At 34.7% G+C, this 18,657-nt stretch overlaps 1 protein-coding gene across 1 annotated transcript in view; it reads right to left on the reverse strand.

Moving 5' to 3' along the window:
- The window catches only part of LOC137393421 (uncharacterized), a 44,125-nt gene extending 25,865 nt beyond the window's left edge, over positions 1-18,260 (reverse strand). Inside the window, exons 1-6 of the mRNA XM_068079970.1 lie at positions 18,219-18,260; positions 15,926-15,985; positions 15,659-15,709; positions 10,179-10,326; positions 8,879-9,038; positions 6,599-6,701 (exon numbers count right to left, since the gene is read on the reverse strand). Of these exons, the coding sequence (XP_067936071.1) occupies positions 6,599-6,701; positions 8,879-9,038; positions 10,179-10,326; positions 15,659-15,709; positions 15,926-15,963 (500 nt within the window). The 5' untranslated portion in view covers positions 15,964-15,985; positions 18,219-18,260. The remainder of the gene's footprint in view (positions 1-6,598; positions 6,702-8,878; positions 9,039-10,178; positions 10,327-15,658; positions 15,710-15,925; positions 15,986-18,218) is intronic.
- Between the last annotated feature and the right edge of the window lie 397 nt (positions 18,261-18,657).

The raw sequence follows: 18,657 nt of genomic DNA on the forward strand, positions 1-18,657 counted from the left end.
GACCACGCAATGGAACTGGGTATGAAGCCGTATAAAAACAACTATTAATAGAGTCGCGAACACGTTGGCTTAGCTACGGCCAAACAAACAAAGTATTAGCGATAAGACACATAATAAAGACAGGCGCAATATGCAAAATATATATATAAGAGTAATTATATGCGGGTATATAAAACATCAGGAATAAATTCGTGGCCCGGCGTTCGCCACACTAGCCCAACCCTTTATTTGAAGGCCATGTTTATTTGAAGGCCCTTATATTTGAGCGACAGTTTGACATTCATCACTCTAATTAGTAATCAAAGGTACCCAACTAGGCATACTATACTAAAAGACCAGTTTGATTTCAATGGACTTGGAGTCTTGTGAGCAAATATTAACCTTTTCCACACCATTCCCGTAATTCGTCGGGTTAAGAGCGTGGCCTCAGCGTACCAAACCTGTAGATGCCCGACGAATCTGAGTCTTCGATAGGTATTTTTTAAATTCATATATTTATTTTAAAAACAACACTAAAAATTTTAATTAATAATTTAGGAAGTATTAAAAGACATACTACTATTTGAGACTATAATTAGTCCCTTATAAGATGTTGTAAGAAGTTGATCGCTCTTTTTGGAAAGCTAATCATCATGAACGGACGCGATATTTCAAGCACTGCTGTAAAAGATTCTTTTACAGGAAAATATCGACAGGTTTGAAAGTGAAGAAGAGGATTTTGGGGCAGAAGAATGTGAGGAAGACAATGAGAGTGAAAAAGAAGATCAACAGAGTGAATTGGATTGCGAAAGTGAGACTGAAACACCCGGCGTTGAAACAGGGAATAATGGCGGATATCAAAGAGAAGCTGATTTAAAACCAAAAGAATTACATTTTGATGACAGCTTGGCAGGAGCATAAGTTCGAATTCTTAAACAGCGAAGTGTTTTTATTATTTAAAGGTTTTTATAACATCGGCCATTATAAATGTTAGTTATATTCAACGAAATGAATAAATATGGCCTTTAAAAACATTGCGATGCTTCGGAGCCTGTTGATGATAAATACATTTGGCGAGTTATTTGTTTAGTTTTGCATATAGGTATTCTCAAAAAGCCCACTCTGTTGCCTTACTGGTCCACATTCCTTTATTATCTACGCTAATTTTTAATCAAATTAATAATAGAAAGAAAATTAGAAGCAAGTTTACACTTTACTGACAATTTTGAAGACTTTGCTGGCAATAAATTGTTCAAGTTAGACAATTTTTTGCCATGATATGCGACTGGTTTATCCTGTTTTTCTGCCTGAGAAATTTATATCTGTAGATGAAAGCTTGCTGGCGTGGAAAAAACGGCTCAGCTTCAGGCAGTATATTCCATCAAACAGATCTAAATTTGGAATAAAGTTATTTGCTTTCCGTTGCTGTCTCTGGCTATTTGCACAAGTTGTCTGTATGCATCGTCGATGAGCAAGAGCAAGCTGAAGGCACTGGCAGCGGAGTCACTTGTGGAATATCTTTGTGCGAGTCATGTTTTGATCCTTACCATGCTAACTAAATTTATTTACAAATTGTATTTTATTTAGTTTCTGCAAATGCTTCACTGCTTTGTATTGCTAGCTTTTGTGCATACATTCCCTGAGATGTCATAATCTATTGTATTTGTTGTGCATTGGTATGTTGTATTTGTTGCACAGTGCCATCTTCAGAGCCCCGGCCTAATCAAAGAGTTCAGTTCTCATATTGTTCTGCAATCTAGCAGTCCATGATTTGCTGTTTCTGCTCATAATCGATGTTGCTTCCTGTCTTTTGCTGCTTCACCAAATGTGTGGATATAGCCACTCAAGTCTTCTTGCACACAACCAGTTAATCTTTGCTGCAGCACACATGAATCCGTGCAATGACTTTATATGCAAAATTGTTACATAAATTTATAGTTTCAAGCAATGCATAAAAATCAGACAGCAAAAAATTGTAACTGCGTATATATAAATCTCTAGTTGCAACGTTTTTGCACACTGTGAAAAGGAAAAAATCTCATTCTGCAGGAAATTGTCTCAGCTTTCACATGCATATTCATTTGCAGCTTTGTGCCAATTTGCACGAAAGTTAGAGCAACCATGTCGGGTAACTGTCTTGCGCTGCTAATGGACATGGCATCACGAGCATTTCGAGTGGTGCTCCGGCATTACATCGGAGCTCATAACTCCGCTTTCAATGCTCTTGGACGACCAACTTCTTTTGCAAATTGTTGTGAACATATGAAGTATCCATGCAAGTATTATTCATACAACACTGTCAATTATTTTTATTAATTAGAAAATACAATTGCAAATGACACAAAAATAAAAAATTTGGTAGTTTCAACAAATTGAGACTTTTGCAGGAAAGCAATTGCAAGCTATCTACATAAAAAAGTATCAGCTTGTAGAGAAATTTCTCAGCATTCCTATGCATGTTAATTTATGTATCTACCTCAATTGTCATGTATACTGATGCAGTTTTCACGCAGTCGTGTCGAAGACTCAAATCGCCCTAGTAAATGCTCTGGTACGCTTGGGATTTTCCAGCCGTAAGCGCGCAAACAAACATGTGAACAGACTACCTAGATAATAGGTGTCAAACACATGGAACGCAGGCCACATGTGGCCCGTCACATCATTTTATATAGCTCGCAAGAGCTTAATTACTCATTTGCACGCGACGGAGTTAATTCCCGTATTTATAACGCTGCTAGGCACCCAACGCAAGTTATCTTGCCTCTGAAATTTATCTATTCCTTGTATCGTTATTTTTAAATTACATAATAATTTTGATTAGTCAGAAATAAAATTTTCTGGCTAATCAAACAAACGTACAAATATGCCTCAATGATTTCTCTGGCAAAAGTTGTAACTAAAATACTACACTCATCTCGACATCTAAACCGAAAATCATCGCCGTCACTTTAAAATTTATCGTTCGCGATCAATTTTTTTCAACTCCATAAGTAAATATGCAGATTCAGCAGAAGTAAGACTGAAAGACTGCATAAATCAAATCGAAACACTATTTTTAATGTTTCAAAGTTTTTACCAACTTTTAATTTTGTCAATTTGAATCGTTATGCTCGAATAAAAATGCCCTCTTTAGGCTGTCAGCCGTAGTCAGACTAAAGTTATCATTCAATCTCGATAGGATCATATTGATTCTTAGAGCTGCCCCTGAAGTCTGAAAAGTCAAGAACAGAGTTACTGAACATATTTTTATTATTTAAAACATGTTTATGACAGTTTATTTGAATTATATTGGGATGTAGATCTGCTATGCTTTGAAGGATAATACTCGCGAGGAAAAATTCAAAATTAGAGTTTCATGATTTTCATGTTCATGACTAACTCCATATGTATAAATAATATTCGTAACTTTGTATTGTGTGTAATAAAGAAGTAATTTTAGTCAAACACTGTTTATTTTGCCATTTTTTGGTGCAAGCCTAACTTTGTTTCAGCAAATAATTTTTTGTTATTTGCTGCTTACATATTGATTTTGTGTTGCTGCTGTTGCAATTATTTAGTGTTTACAGGTTTAATGTGTGTATGCAAACAAGTTCATGTTCTTAGCAGCTCATAATTTTTGATTTTACTACAAGTATGCCCATGTTAAGGGGTATTGTGTAATTTTTCTGATTTTTTTTAGAACAAGTGTTCTGCATGTTTTGCTGTGCAACCGTTCTGTTTGCAACTTCAAGTAATAAAGTCAGAGTTATTTACTATCAAAGACTAGTTAAAGTTATTTAACATTATTCGATTACATTTCGTTACAATTATAAGTTACATCTGGCCCTTTGAGGACAGCCATTACGCTGATGTGACCCTCAGTGAAAATAAGTTTGACACCCCTGAGTCCTAGATCATGGTGCACCTAGATCATGGGGCCTAGAGATTGAGTCTACTACTTCGAGGCCTGGGCATTCAATTTAAAACGCTCCAACAGCATAAGTTCTGTGTTAAAGGTTGACTTGCAACGAAATTCACATTACAGTTATTTGATAGGAAAAGATTCAGCATGCTTTACTCTGTTGTGTTGTAGGTGCGAAATATGTGGAAAGGTGATTACAAGCTCTTAAAAGCTCAAAAACGAACAGTTAATCGCAGTCACGCGAGACCGGTGTAGTTTGGATTCTCTTTCCAAAACGGCTCAAATATGACGTAGTTGTGGTAGAAGGTTTCTGTTTACACTTTCATGCAACCTTACTCGTCGAAATATTTTCACAAATATACTTCACGCATTCAATAAAACCATGTCTATTGTTTTTACGCTTCTGCTTTATGGTCATTGTAATGCTATCACTTTTAGCAGTGGTATCTTATAACTTACCATAAAAATTCGTTTAATTTTTCAGCCTTAGCTTGAAGGAGTACATATCATTGTCTGATAATCATGACGAGCCTGTTGGTCACTTGTGATAATCGAAAAGTGCTGCCGAAATTATTTGCGAAGTATTGGGTCACATGATCAGATTACGACCTGCCGATTAGACCAAACCGAAACAAAACTGTCAAGTAGCGAGCATCTATATTTGATACGGGGTCTTCGGTCAAACCCGAAGTGTTTGTCATAAACTTGTGCTACGATAAGTTTTATATTGAGCTTTTTATTGGCCTTTCAATTCACTTGAGAACATCACATGACAAGACAATAAATAAATTTCATGACCACGTCAGAGAAATAATGAGATTCCAATCTATGGCGGCTTTTCGTTTTTGAACTTTTAAGAGCTTGTAATCACATTTCCACATATTTGGCACCTACAACACAACAGAGTAAGACATGGTGAATCCTTTGATACCAAATAACTGTAATGTGAATTTTGTTGCAAGTCAACCTTTAAACTTCCTCAGAGCAATATGAGAACGGACCTATCAACTTTGGCAGACACGAATCCGAAGAGGCTAATTGGCAAGCAATTCAAGGGATATGGACTGACCAACGCTCTGAACGGCTCTGGGCATAACAAGATTCATCGTTTCAGGTCAGTTGGCCCGATTAAGACTGGACCGGCGTGTCTCCAACAAGCGCGGGCTAATACTGGCATTATCAAGAAAATGACATTCAACTATTCGACGCTGATTCTAGAGTGATTCTAGAACTATTCGATAGTTAGAATGACGAGAACTGTTACCATAGCGATGTATCATTTGATTTTCAACATTTTATTACATACCAGCAATCACCATGTTATTTTGCATTATAACATCGCGTTATTGTATTATTATACCATGTTATTGTATCATATTTCTTGTCTTATAATCTTATGTTGGTTAATATTTTATCATTCGTTGTTCATTAAATTGTATTATAACTTCATGTTGGATGTTATGTTATCATTCATTATTTGTTAATTAGTGTTTAACTTACCAAAATCTTGAGCAGCTAGTTAAACATTTGAATGCCACTCTTCTATTGAAGGTCACCTCTAATTAAGGGTCAACATAAAAGAAGGGTTAAAAAATAAAACGCCATGGCGTTCAAATAAAGGTTTTATGGTAAATTACCCTCCCAATCTACAGTACAGACACAGGATAATGACATAATATTTACGGGAATTTACAGATTAATATATATTTGATAAAATTCTAAATTTTAAAAAAGTGACATTGGAAAATTTCCCACGACACACCTGACGATCTCTCTTGGCACACTAGCGTGCCGTGGCACAGCGGTTGAAAATCACTGAACTTAGACAGTCATACCGATCACAGAAAAACATCAAGTATAGTCAACTCATTAAGTCGTAAAAACACAAAAATCTCAGTATAGGCAACATGATGATGCTGCATGCGTGGAGTTTAAAAACTTGTTAAATCATTTTTTGAAAACAAAAGAACTAAACACATTCAAAATGAAATATGAAAATTCCTCATCTGAGATGAAGTCTACTATCAAATAATGAAACTTGAGGTCGGCTCACCAAAGCCAGCTCAGCCAACATTTGTGTAATAAGAAAAATGCAGTCATAAATATCCAAATATTTTACTTTTTCATTCTATCAAGCGTTAAGAAAGTAATAGACAAATCTTTGTATCACAGTACTTTGAAATTAGTAGAATGTTTCGTCAGGACAAAAGCTATAAAAACCGTTTGGTTCAAATGAATCGGTCAGAATCGGTCATCAACTTCATTTATTAATAGTTCAGCAAAGAGGAGATACATTCAGTTTCTCACACCCATTCTAGTTTGATATTTTAAAGATGTGGTTTAAAGTATTTTTAGACAGAGACAAAGGAACCACGAACCAAAAAGTCCATTCAAAGAAACTTTTATTATTTTACAAAATGTCAAATTTTTTCCATCACTCCAGCACTAAGGTTTTAAAGAGCAACACATATATTCTTGCATCTAGAAATACAGAAATGATTGGGTTCACTATTGATGACAGCAAGCAGATCAGAGTTTACCTGAAATGGTAATAATACAAGCGATCCTTTCACTTATGTAAAGGCTTTGTTGATGAAAAGGCTTATCATAGGGCCAAACTGTCCATTAGATTTTTGGCAGTTGTGAAAGCTAACTACTAACATTTAAATTCTAATGAAGATGAACTTTGAACTTTGACAATGCATATAAAAAGCGTACCTTGGATGAGAATTGTGCTTGGGCCTTCCACCTCTAGGGTTTTTCTGAGATTTAAACTTTGTTTTGGCATACTGTTTAGTATATACATCCGGTACCTTCCCGCCTACATTCAGTAATCAACTACGCATGATTGATTCCAAAGCAGCAATAAAATGTGTTCAACAGAGTGTGAACTGTGGTCAAAAATACTAAAATATAGCAGCATTCTTGCTTCTGTTTTGTCAAATATTCCAAAATGAAGATTCTCACTCAGCCAGTTAGTTGAAAACAGTATGACCAGAGGTCACTATACACAAGTCGGGTGTTCAATGTGACATATAAGAGTAACAATATTTGAAAACCCTATCATAGCAACGTAGTCAACAGTAATTATTATATATATTAATATATTAGTATATTATTAGTCAACAGTAATAGTGACATTATGTTACCCTACACTCTACAGGATGAAAATATTCGCAGAGTTAAGTTTCACGCAAATTGCCTTTTTCATGTATACTCGCGGACTAATTTATTGCCAGATGAACACAATCACTCTCTATTAAGAGTTAACTCTATTGCAGCTAGCAATAGAGTTAACCCTTCACATGCGTACACCTTGTGTTTAGGTTTCTATTTAGCTTACAACTACGAGTCGATCATGGAAATTAATTGGTTAACTATGGAAAAAACGTATCTGCACTGGAAATCAAATATATACCCTTATGTCCAGATCAGAATCATTATCGTCATCAACTTCGGTATTAGAGGTTGATGGAGTCGATTTCAATGTAAGAGATTTTTGTGATGACAACGCCATGCCGAATAACTTATGACAACCTTAAATAATTTTGTAAAGAAGTGTGATGCATTGGCAATGGGGTTAACGCAAAGCCCCGGCAATGATTTAAAAGAAATTTGGAACTCAGCTACGTTTACTACTTTTGCCTAGTAGTAAACTACTAGGCCTAGTAAACTACTTCTGCCTACTTCTGGCAGTAGTTATTCTCCCTTGTGTTTCAAAATAGAACTAATTATTCGCCGAATTTAATAATTCGCGGAATAGACTGTTCGTGAAAACACGAATTATTAAATCCATCGAATATTTTCATCCTGTAGGGTATAATGTAGATGCATTATAAAAGCCACAACTGCGTATGTTATAAAAATGATTGCAGGATAGACAACTTTAAAATTTGGGCACCTTTTTTAACTTCCCACTAACAGTCAAGCAGCAATTGTGAATTTCAGGTGCTGAAATGGACTTTCTCATTGATCTGCATGCGATAAGTTACGCATGCATTGCTAGACACTTTTGGTATAATGCGCTTTGCTGCGATAATTACAAACCATGTTATGTCACTATTGCGATATTACAAAAGTTCGAATGTCACAAAAACTAACCAACTTATTTTACTATTGCTTAATGAAACATATTTAATAGTGCAAATCTTCGATGCAAACGAACAGTGAAAAATTTGCCAATTTTCTAGATCTAGACATGCAAAATACTAAAACTTTTGAATTAGTTCATTATATAGGTTTATATGAATTATTATGCAGATTGTTGCAAAGAATGTGGCGCCATCAGTAATTTAATGTACAAATCTATATCTAATATATAATATTTTGACTGTATTATGACTGTATGGATTTGTATAACATATAAATCTATACAGTCATATACAAATCTAAACTTGATGTTAGTGTAAATGAGAAGACGAAACTTTTGTTTACTTTGTAAAAGTCTCCTATCACACCCCTCTACAGAATTACAATGATGCATGCTAATTACACCTGCCTAAAGCCTGGTTCCCATATCGATTGCGAGACTCCGGCGGTAACATGCGCAGCAAAACGCTTGCGACATCTGTTCACATAAAAGCCACATCGTTAATAATATCGTAAACATAATTGCGTAATCAAATAAAATGTTCGCTCGCCATGCCGTTCCTATAATGGTGACCTTTACCCATACAGTGCATTTCGGGAAAATTTTACCTGCGGCCTTTTGCGAAATTTTAAAAGCGCTAAACAGTTGCGTTGCAGTCGGCTACTACCAGCGGTACTCGGTGCGTACATTCCCATTTCACCGCTAATAGCCTGCGGTGCTGTCGCCGGTACTTTGTGACATATATGGAAACCAGGCTTTAAGCAAATAATACAAGCAATAAGAAATTATAATGATACATTTCAACATAAGTATGGTGGGTTGTAATGTCTAAACTGTGTCACTCAAAACACAACTAACAACTACCCAAAATGCAATCAGAATAAAAAAAAACAAAGAAGACCACTAACCGGCGGTTGCTTGAGACTGTAACTTATCCACTTCGTTCGCGGATTCGGAAAACTCAGCATACTCTTCTTCATTAACCTGTGTGTCAAGCATGCCAACCCCACTGCTAGAATGGTTCGCGTTAACATGCTCACTGCCATCTGGCTCATCAGCCAGCAACTCCTACAACATTAATCGACAAAGTGATTATTTTTCTTCCAGTAAAGATTTTGCTTGTTTTGCAGGATGAGTTTTCTAGATAAATATTAGGGTATTTTGAGCAAAATTCTTGTAAAAAAATTGATGCAATAACAATGCATTTAATTTTTTCTGTTGGCGAAATTCTACAATGTACTGTTAACTAATAGGATTAACTGTGCATTCAAACTTCTATTTACTTCCAAATTTACTGACTTGCGATGCAACATTTGAACAAATATTTGACTCATTGTCATTCATTTTATAAAGCTTCTGTTATCGACAATTATATTTTGTATGACACAAATTTACTTATAAGTCAATCTTGTGTTTTTTTCAGAGCTCCTCTTCCAGTTTGTCTTTATATTCATATTGCGTTATATAACTCTGCATTAATTTATTCTAGCTTTTCCATGCTGCTTTCACGTTATCTTAATACTTGGAACAGCAAAATAAAATGGCTAGCATATATGCAATATGATCTACGTAGAGCACAGACAGTTGTATTTGTATTTCAAAAACCAAGCTTTTTTGTGTTCAGCATCATCTGGTTTGCTATAAGGTCACCCGAAAACATTGTTAAACGATATAAACTATTGTTCATATTCTGTAGTTGAAAAGATTCTAACGATATATTATTAATTTGAGCTAGATAGACTTAGTAATAACAGATAAAGGGCCAAAACGAAATTCCACGCTTTTTGAGTGAGAAAATGTGACGCAGAAGCACTTGGCGCAACTAATGCGACAGTTACTGGTAATAGTGTTAATATGTCCAAAAATCAATTTTCATTATGATGCTTTGTAACATAAATTGTATGCCTTGAGTAGTTTTGAATAATTTTTAATTGTTAAAAAAACTTTGTTATTTGAAATACATGTAGCATTGCAGAATCTTAGAGTGACCAAGTACTTTATACAGATCAAACTACGTACTTTCTTTCAGCGCGTTTTGGTTTCAAAGCACGCACCATTTCAAAGCATACTCACCTGTGAGCTAGCCCATCAGAATAAAGTATAAAAATTTCTAATATACAAAAATACTTTACAACTCAACGCTAGTGTCAGCCAAGCATCAACGCCTGAAAAATTAACTGATATTTCTCTGATGAGTTAAAGCATTACCTCATCATCTACTGCATGTTCGTTATCCGGTTCACGGACATCATCCAAATCAGAGCCATGAAATTGCTGCGGCTCATATGCAATTCCTGTATCATTGTCATCCAACAAACTAGAGTGATCGTCTTCCTCTAAATAGCCCTCTATATCTCTATGAAATGTAAAATTTATGTAATATATAATGCAATGTACATACAGGCAATGCCGTTGCGCATTAGAACATAGTCACAGAAATGTATAAATTTTTACACTTGGGATAGTTGAGGGGATCACCGACCAACACTAGGCTAAGATGTATCTCAGTAGGTTAACACTTTGTGAAATTTTCATAATTATAAACGAACTTGAAATTTAAAAGTTAAACTCACTAAAAGGTTATTTAGTCCAGAATAGAGTTTGAAACAGCAAAACTACTACTACTACATCAAATCAACTATAAAAAAATTCATTGTTGATCATCTCCAATAATCTTACCAAAACCCTTAAAGCCTTTCGCTTCAGCAAACTTTTACAGAATGTGCCAAAACCTAACTTACATGTATATATATGTATACCATGGGTCAGGAAAAAAACTTAGTTGAAGGTCACTACAAATCTGTTCCGCACAACTGCGCTCTTCGACTGACAAGCAGTAAAATATTTAATATTTCGTTTGTGTATATTTGTTTATTTGTTTTTGAGAAGATAACTCCTAGCAAGCCTACAGAAAGTTCAACTTCGAAAACAGACCTTCAAAACCAGATTCCCTAATCGCAAGGCATTATTTAACCAAAAAAGCAAGCAAAATCAAACTGCAAACACATATAAAAACTAAAAGACAAATTTGTTGAGCATCATTAAAACTGGGAAATAATAGTACATGCCCAACCATAAAGCAACAAAACAAAAGGCCTTTTCATACTTGAAAAATTCTACATAATCTACAAACCACAAAAAAGCTTAAATAAAATACAAGATTTATCTTCTTCTAGCAGAAATGCTAGGAGTTATCTTCTTGAGAACACCTAAATGCAAACCCTTCATCACATCCATTTCGGTCCTTTATAGCGATACGATATTGTCACCTGAAGAGTAGGTCGCGCAATACAGATTTGTAGTAGTTTTTAGCTAAGGTTGTTTATTTACCCGTATTATTAGTTTACTCCATGATGAGAGTTCAGTGTAGAGTTTTATTTAGTTTGCATTTTAGTAAGGCCCAGGGGTGAGGGAACAATATATGTATTATATACAGTCAAACATGGATAACTCGAACTTCAAGGGACCGAGCAAAAGTGTTCGAATTATCAGAGCATTCAAGTTATCAGAGCACTGTCACAAGTCCATGTATTTACTTATTTATTAGTAGATACATGTACATATGCAAACTATAATATAAATCAAAAGCACAAATGGCTTGTTTCGAATTAAATGCTTCTAATGTAAAGTTTAAAACGTTTTTATCAAAAAGTATAGAGATTTTTCTATCACTTGAGATTGGTTTGTTGTTTGAGGTGATGTTATTGCCAGGACGTTTTTTTAGATTGACATTGGCAAAACTTGATCGTTGTTGAAATGCTCAAAAGAAAAGACATCTTTTTCTTTTGAGCGTTTTACCCACGATCAATTTTGCCGAGTTTTCTTGAAGTTTATGCAACTTCAAGAAAAAGTTACCAAAGAAAAATCCCTTACTTTACCTGGGATTCGTTAAGAGCAACACTCCGAGGCAGTTCAATTAAAAGTTTTACGAGGTTTAACGGTACATTGTATATCACTCACGCTTTTTGAATGGATAGTTATTGAATGTACACACGTATTCTGTGTTTAGGTCAAACGATGAATAGTTTTTTAGCTATGACAACGTATACGTTTAATAAAAACAATTTTAAGACGTTTTAAACATTCAACACTCCGACGTTGATTCAACACGGAATCAACGTCGGAAAACTATTCGTCACGGGCTAGCCGGGTCACGCACTCAAGGATTTTCGCCACGCAAATACAAAACAAAAACAACATGCTGTTTTTGTTTTGTATGTGCGTGGCGAAAATCCTTGCGCGCGTGACCCGGCAAGCCCATGCTATTCATCGTATAGCAGTATAAATCAAATTTGACCAAACCTTTAGAAAAGTCGTTGACAAAATTATTTTGCCGATGGTTGTAATAACAACGCTTATGAATTACGAAAAGATGAGGTTTACCTCTATGGCTTTGAATAAAGTGATTTTCTAAAGCGATAACAACCGTTTCGGTAGCCATTGGGCAAAAAAACAGTTCGAATTACCAGTGTTGAGTTCGAGTTATCTATAGCAATTTATCATTACGTGGGAACGGACCAAAGAAACCGTTCGAATTAACCATGTTTTCGAGCTATCCGTGGCCGAGTTATCCATGTTTGACTGTATATACTATAGCTGTGCGATATGAGTTTTCTGCATTTCGATACGATATGCAATAAATATCTACGATATCGATATTCCAAACAATATTTGCATGACTAAAAACTAATGAACAATGCTATGTTTTGCAGTGAAATAAATGAAGACTGTATTGTATTGAATTCAAATGTTAGAAAACAACTATATTGAAATGGAAACGATCTACTCCAAACTAAAAACACCAAAACAAACTACAACTAAACACGAATGACTACAACAAATTGGAAATTCAACTACAACTTTCTACCATTACGAAAAATTTGGCACGAGAAAGATTCGTTGCTGAAAAGTGTCTTTTTAAACCACTGGACTTTTAGTATTGTAGCATAAAATATAAAGCCTCAGTTCCAATGCTCTCTTCAACCTTAATCAAAAGCTTCTTCGCGTCCTACGACTTTCTTGCCGCCATGATTAATGCGTAGTGGCAATAGCACTTCAACTTCAATGTGCACACAACTCATGAAAATTATTCATCAACGGCCCTTGTACCAAAATCTCATCAACAAATTTAACCATTTTTTAATGGAGTCATTTAAGTATAATAACGATACAAAACACATATAAACCTATTTAAATATATTACCCAGTCTTTGAAATTTGTAGACAATATCCTAAACCTATCCCATCTGATCGGATTATACATAAATAGACAGATTAATTTGGCCTAAAATCGCTATTAAAACTTTGAGAAGCCTTTTTTAATCAAATTAAGACCGGCCAACTAAACGTCGAGAAGGCTGTGAGACAGAGAGTAGAACCATTAAGTCGTGCACATTTCACGAGAAAAACCTGCACATTTCACCAGTCTATGGCATTGTCGAATTGCCCAAGGTTTCTGTAACTAACGTAGAAATACTGAAAAGTAATCGTTTCTTTTTTGCCGATTTCAAAGTACGGTAACTGACATTTTAGACACTTATAATGAGTACTTTGGTATTCCAACTGATGTCCAAAGCAGTGATAGTAAAGGAAATGACGATGATATTTTTATAACGATTCTTATAAGATTATTACGATGTTTAATTATAAGAATAATTATTCGATTTTATAAGAACTAATTATAGGAATAGTCATTCGAATTTACAAGATTGAAGTATATAGTGACCGATGTTGGGCAATATGTTACTGTTATTATTTTTTCTAAATAATTTTGTTCAATAGATCTTCTAAAAATCTAGATAAATATCACAACTTCCTGATATTGGTTGCTAGGAGGCTTTGAAATGTGAAAAAAATTGTGCATTGGTTTTCTATTATTAATGTATTACTATATTAATAATATTGGTTATTCTAATAATATCAGTGCATTTTACTTATAATATCGCATTTCTCCTATTTCAGGAGGAAGATATAAACATATAACATTTCCTTTCATTATTGCTGTTTGTTGTACATAATAACACCCAGTACATTACAGCTACCATTGCAGCTACCATTGCAGTTATCCTATTGCACTGCAGTGCCATTTGACTGCTAATATTGCATTTTTCAACCAGCAGTACCCTTTCTTTTTCCATTATCACTTTGGTCGTGGGCTGTATGACAGAGGAATTTCTAGTTTTATTATAAATGGTGGTTTATTAACAATATAAACAAATCGGCCAAAAATATGATGCCTTACATTTGTATATCGATATAAGCTCAGAATGACATGGCCATGTCGATATGACATTAACATCAACGCAGCTATAATATCTACATCTATATACATGTAAAATAGATATATACGTATATATGTTACTTATACACAGTTAGTATTACAAAAATGCTACCCAAAGATAACTCTACAGCGCAAATGGAATTTCAGAGGAGTGATATAATAATAATTTGAGTAAGAGGAACAAAGACTTATTTAAAAGTCATAACCAATCTGTATTGCCCAATCACGCTCTTCAGGTGACAAAGTGGTGAATGATTTGTACCAACAAAAAATATCGAATAATTCACCATTTGCTTTCTGAAGAGCAGTGACCCAAAACACATATGTAGTGACTTAGATAAGTAAATATATACTTACTGTATATATAATATATATGTACGTGTATATAAATTTAATAACCTAATTATATATAGGGCCTACTAAGTTTATTACACTTAGTTTTCTTCCAAAGTTCTATATGTAAATAATGGCTTTGTTTTAATGGAAAATACGTGAAAATGAAACAAGTAACAACACCTAAGTATTTATCATTTAATTTTGAGCCATGGACAAATACAGAGAATTCTTAGATGCATTATTGCATCAACATATGGTGGTTTTCACGTACAAGACAAACGTCAGAAGGAAGTTAACATATGTTGAAGTTTGGCTGTGCTTCTGTTAATGGGATGGCCTAATAAAATAGCTTCAGTCCAAAAGTACTTATTATTTGGAATGGCTCCGCTAAAACTTATGTTATCAGTTCGTTAAACATCAGCTGGGCCATACCTATGTAGTATATTGTGTATAATGGACCGATGCAAGGTGATTAAGACCACGAAACAACTATGCTTTTACTCACTTTATATTTGAATCTTATTTTTTGTATATTTTAACACACAATTTATGTGCAATAGCCGAGCAGTTTAAATATCTAAACTAATTCTATGGACTTCAAGCAATTGCAAATAGCACTTTTGTGATTTTTCTGATTGAACCGAAAATGGTTACTTCATTCGTATAATAAAAATTACATCGTGTAACTGAAAAATTGAGGTTAATGTTTCATTAGGTTGAAGTAACTAGAAGAGAATATCCAGACAAATCTTTTAGATTCATGTTGTCTCACTCTGGAATTTATATCCAGAGTGAAACAGAAAAATTAAGCACAGCATTAAGATATTTTTATATGCCAAAGAAATTACAATTTTCACCAAAATTTCGACAAGTACGTATAAATACATCTAAATTTAAACAGCCATGAGTATAAATATTAAATAGCACTTAAATATTATCTAAATTTAAAACAGCGATGAGAAAGTTAATGTGTAGGTTGTACGTTCAGTTATATGTTATATAATTTATTCATTGAGTTATAGCGTGACTTCGAATTTGACAATGAATTGGATACTCTGTCAGATGCACTTACCCACTGAATCCATCACCAAGCAGTTCCTCTTCATCAAAATTCTCCTCATCCCTGCAAAGAAGATTGCCTGTCTGATATTGTGGAGTGAAAGCAACTTTGGGAATAAGCGATTGGAAGTGCAAGTTCAAGTACTTGCAATGAAGCATAAAAGAGCTTTATACAGGAAGCCAACCCATAAACAGAATGTTGAATCTACGGAATGTTGTGTCAGCATTTCTTTCAAACCACAATAGCTATCAAGTATAACACATCAAAACTGAAACCTACGTGTCATTTGCATTGTCAGTTCCACGTTTCCATGACATGCTTTATAGATTTCACCTCAATCTAAAAAGAGGATACAAGGAAGAAATTGACCATGAAATTAGACTAGCCTCAGCTAAAAATTATATAAAAACATTGGCAATATGCATGGCACTGGAATAAAAATTATTTGTAATAGTGTGTGTAAACAGGCAATAGATACGGATATAGATGCACATATATACAGCAGATGAATACAAGGTCCTAATGTGGAAAATTTCAGAGTAAGCAAAACATCTTATCTTAATTGGCCATCCACTCAAGACATGAATATTGAGTGAATGAAAAACTTTCATAAACTATTTAAAAAATGAGTAAATATAATATAGCCTATATGAACAAGCTGGAAAATATCATTAATATAAAAAAAATTTCATAAGCTAAATTGTATATAGATAATCAAAGTTATTTTAGCAGTCTCTTATATTATTCAATTTACTTTAACTGGCCAACCTACTTTATAGTAATTGCTGCAAGTATCTAAAAAGCCACTTCGGTATATTATTATGTTCATGAATTTTGTATCCTTTTTCACATTGATATGTTAACTCATAGCAAAAGGTTGAAAGAAATCAAGAGCTACCATTATACCAGAAACTTAAAATCATAATGCTACAATATGCTACTTTAATGATCGTTGACTGATCAAACCGAGTGCAATGCTTGATGAGTTTGGTGCAAGACATGACAATTGCTAAAATTGCTAAACACTTTTTCACTCAAACTGTTACGGTTTATATGCCCTAATAGTGGCTGCTTTAGAAACAATTCAAAGCTGCCGACTACCGCTATTAATAGTTCAATAATTAATTCATAACTAACTGGCATATTTCGTATTTTCATTAAGCCAGGAGTCTTGCCAATGTTTCTGGCTTGTCAAATATTGCCATTGCCATCTGGCTTGTCAAAGATTCTGGCCTTAGGTGTCCTTTAGTAGGATACTGCCGGAGCTGAAACTGAGCCGTACGCTACACACACACAAAAACAACAAAGGTCCACATAGTTATGAGCAAAAACATAAGTCCATCCAGATATCTCACCAATCCAATGAGCGGCACACACAAAAACTAAACCAATCGACAGGACCACCCTTTATGTTAAAATAGTCCAAGTTTCAAGCCATTTCTTGTACAACTCGCCTTATGGTTTCTCAAAACTTGTCGCTAAGTCCTTATTAACTTGAAACTGTCCGATTGCTGCTTGCTAAATGGTCGCTGCTTGCCTGGCGTCCTGCTTCAACACCGCAATAACTACTGAGGCATCGCTGAGTGCTCCCAAACTTTTCTCCGATAGTTACTGAGGTGTTGAAGCAGGATGCTAGGCAACAGAAAACAGCAATCAGACAGTCTCAAATTAATATGGACTTACAGACAAGTTTTGAGAAATCATAAGGTGAGTTGCACAAGACATGACTTGAAACTTGGAATATTTTTACATGATGGGTGGGCCTATCGATCAGTTTAGTCTTTGTGTGTGCTGCTCATCGGATTGGTGAGATATTTTGATGAATATTTTTGTTTTTGCTCATAACTAGTGAACCTTTGTTGTTTTTGTGTGTGTAGCTTTCAGCTCAGCCTCGGCAATATCCCACTAAAGGACACTTGTGATTCTGACATCTACAGAGCAATTACACGTAATAAAATTTTTCACGATCATTGAAACCAAGCGATAACTTTAGTGCCAGTATAGAGACACTATTTCTTAGTATAATGTCAGGATTTGACTAAATTGAATTAAATTGCAAAGCATAAACGTATTAGGCCTACTATTCCGAAACCTCGGAAGGTTGACACGGCCTTCAAATGCTATAGTTGGGCTATGTCGTGCCAATGTGTGCAGCATTTTGTTTGTGTTGTGCAGTGGAATTATTGCACTAGAAATATGATGTAGTTTTTCAAATCAAGTTATGACACTCATAACAGAAAGTCAATTATCAAATGGAATTATTTTTGCCATTAATAAAACTACAAGTTTCAGAGAACCTGATAATATTTTTGTCAACAAAGAATATCATACCTTGCAAGCTTTGATCATGTATATATACAACATTTTACACCAGATTAAAAGACAGTATATTCTTTACTGATGGCTTCGTTGAATTTTCAAGCTATTAAAAACGTGGTGTTAATTTAGATTACTTTTGTAAATATAATACCCTGAAGAAAAAAACAAATAACAGCTTTGCAATTGCAAATTAGCACGTATGAAATATTATTGTCTCTCTTTCAAATGCATTTCAGCAAATGTAGCCTATTACCAAATCCGTTGCCTCGCAGACTATTTCGATACGGCCATTTTGTAAGAAACCATGCGAGGACCATCAATGCTGAGGAGTTTCCGCGAGTGGTCCAATGAGTACAAAGTAAATATTTATTAGCCAATAGATACCGACCGATTAAATTGGCTCCGGATTTAGCGCTAACGTCTCCGAAGTTATGGCGTTTCAACCTAATCGCGGTTTGTCAAAATATTCAACTGTAATAAATTGTTGTTCAATGAACGCTGCCTCTGTTTCACATTCTTGCTGACCGTACCCATCGATTTACCGTTACCTAATTTTTCATTGTATTCAGGCAAGGAATTATGTGTTTTTTCGACATTGTCATATATTTTTATCCGGGAAACAGTCCCAACATCGACAAGTTCGAACCTAGACAAGTCCCAATCTCGACAAAGGTTGGTCCGAACATCGACAA

The sequence above is a fragment of the Watersipora subatra genome, chromosome 4, assembly GCF_963576615.1.
Source record: "Watersipora subatra chromosome 4, tzWatSuba1.1, whole genome shotgun sequence".
In the NCBI taxonomy this organism is placed as follows: Eukaryota; Metazoa; Bryozoa; class Gymnolaemata; order Cheilostomatida; family Watersiporidae; genus Watersipora; species Watersipora subatra.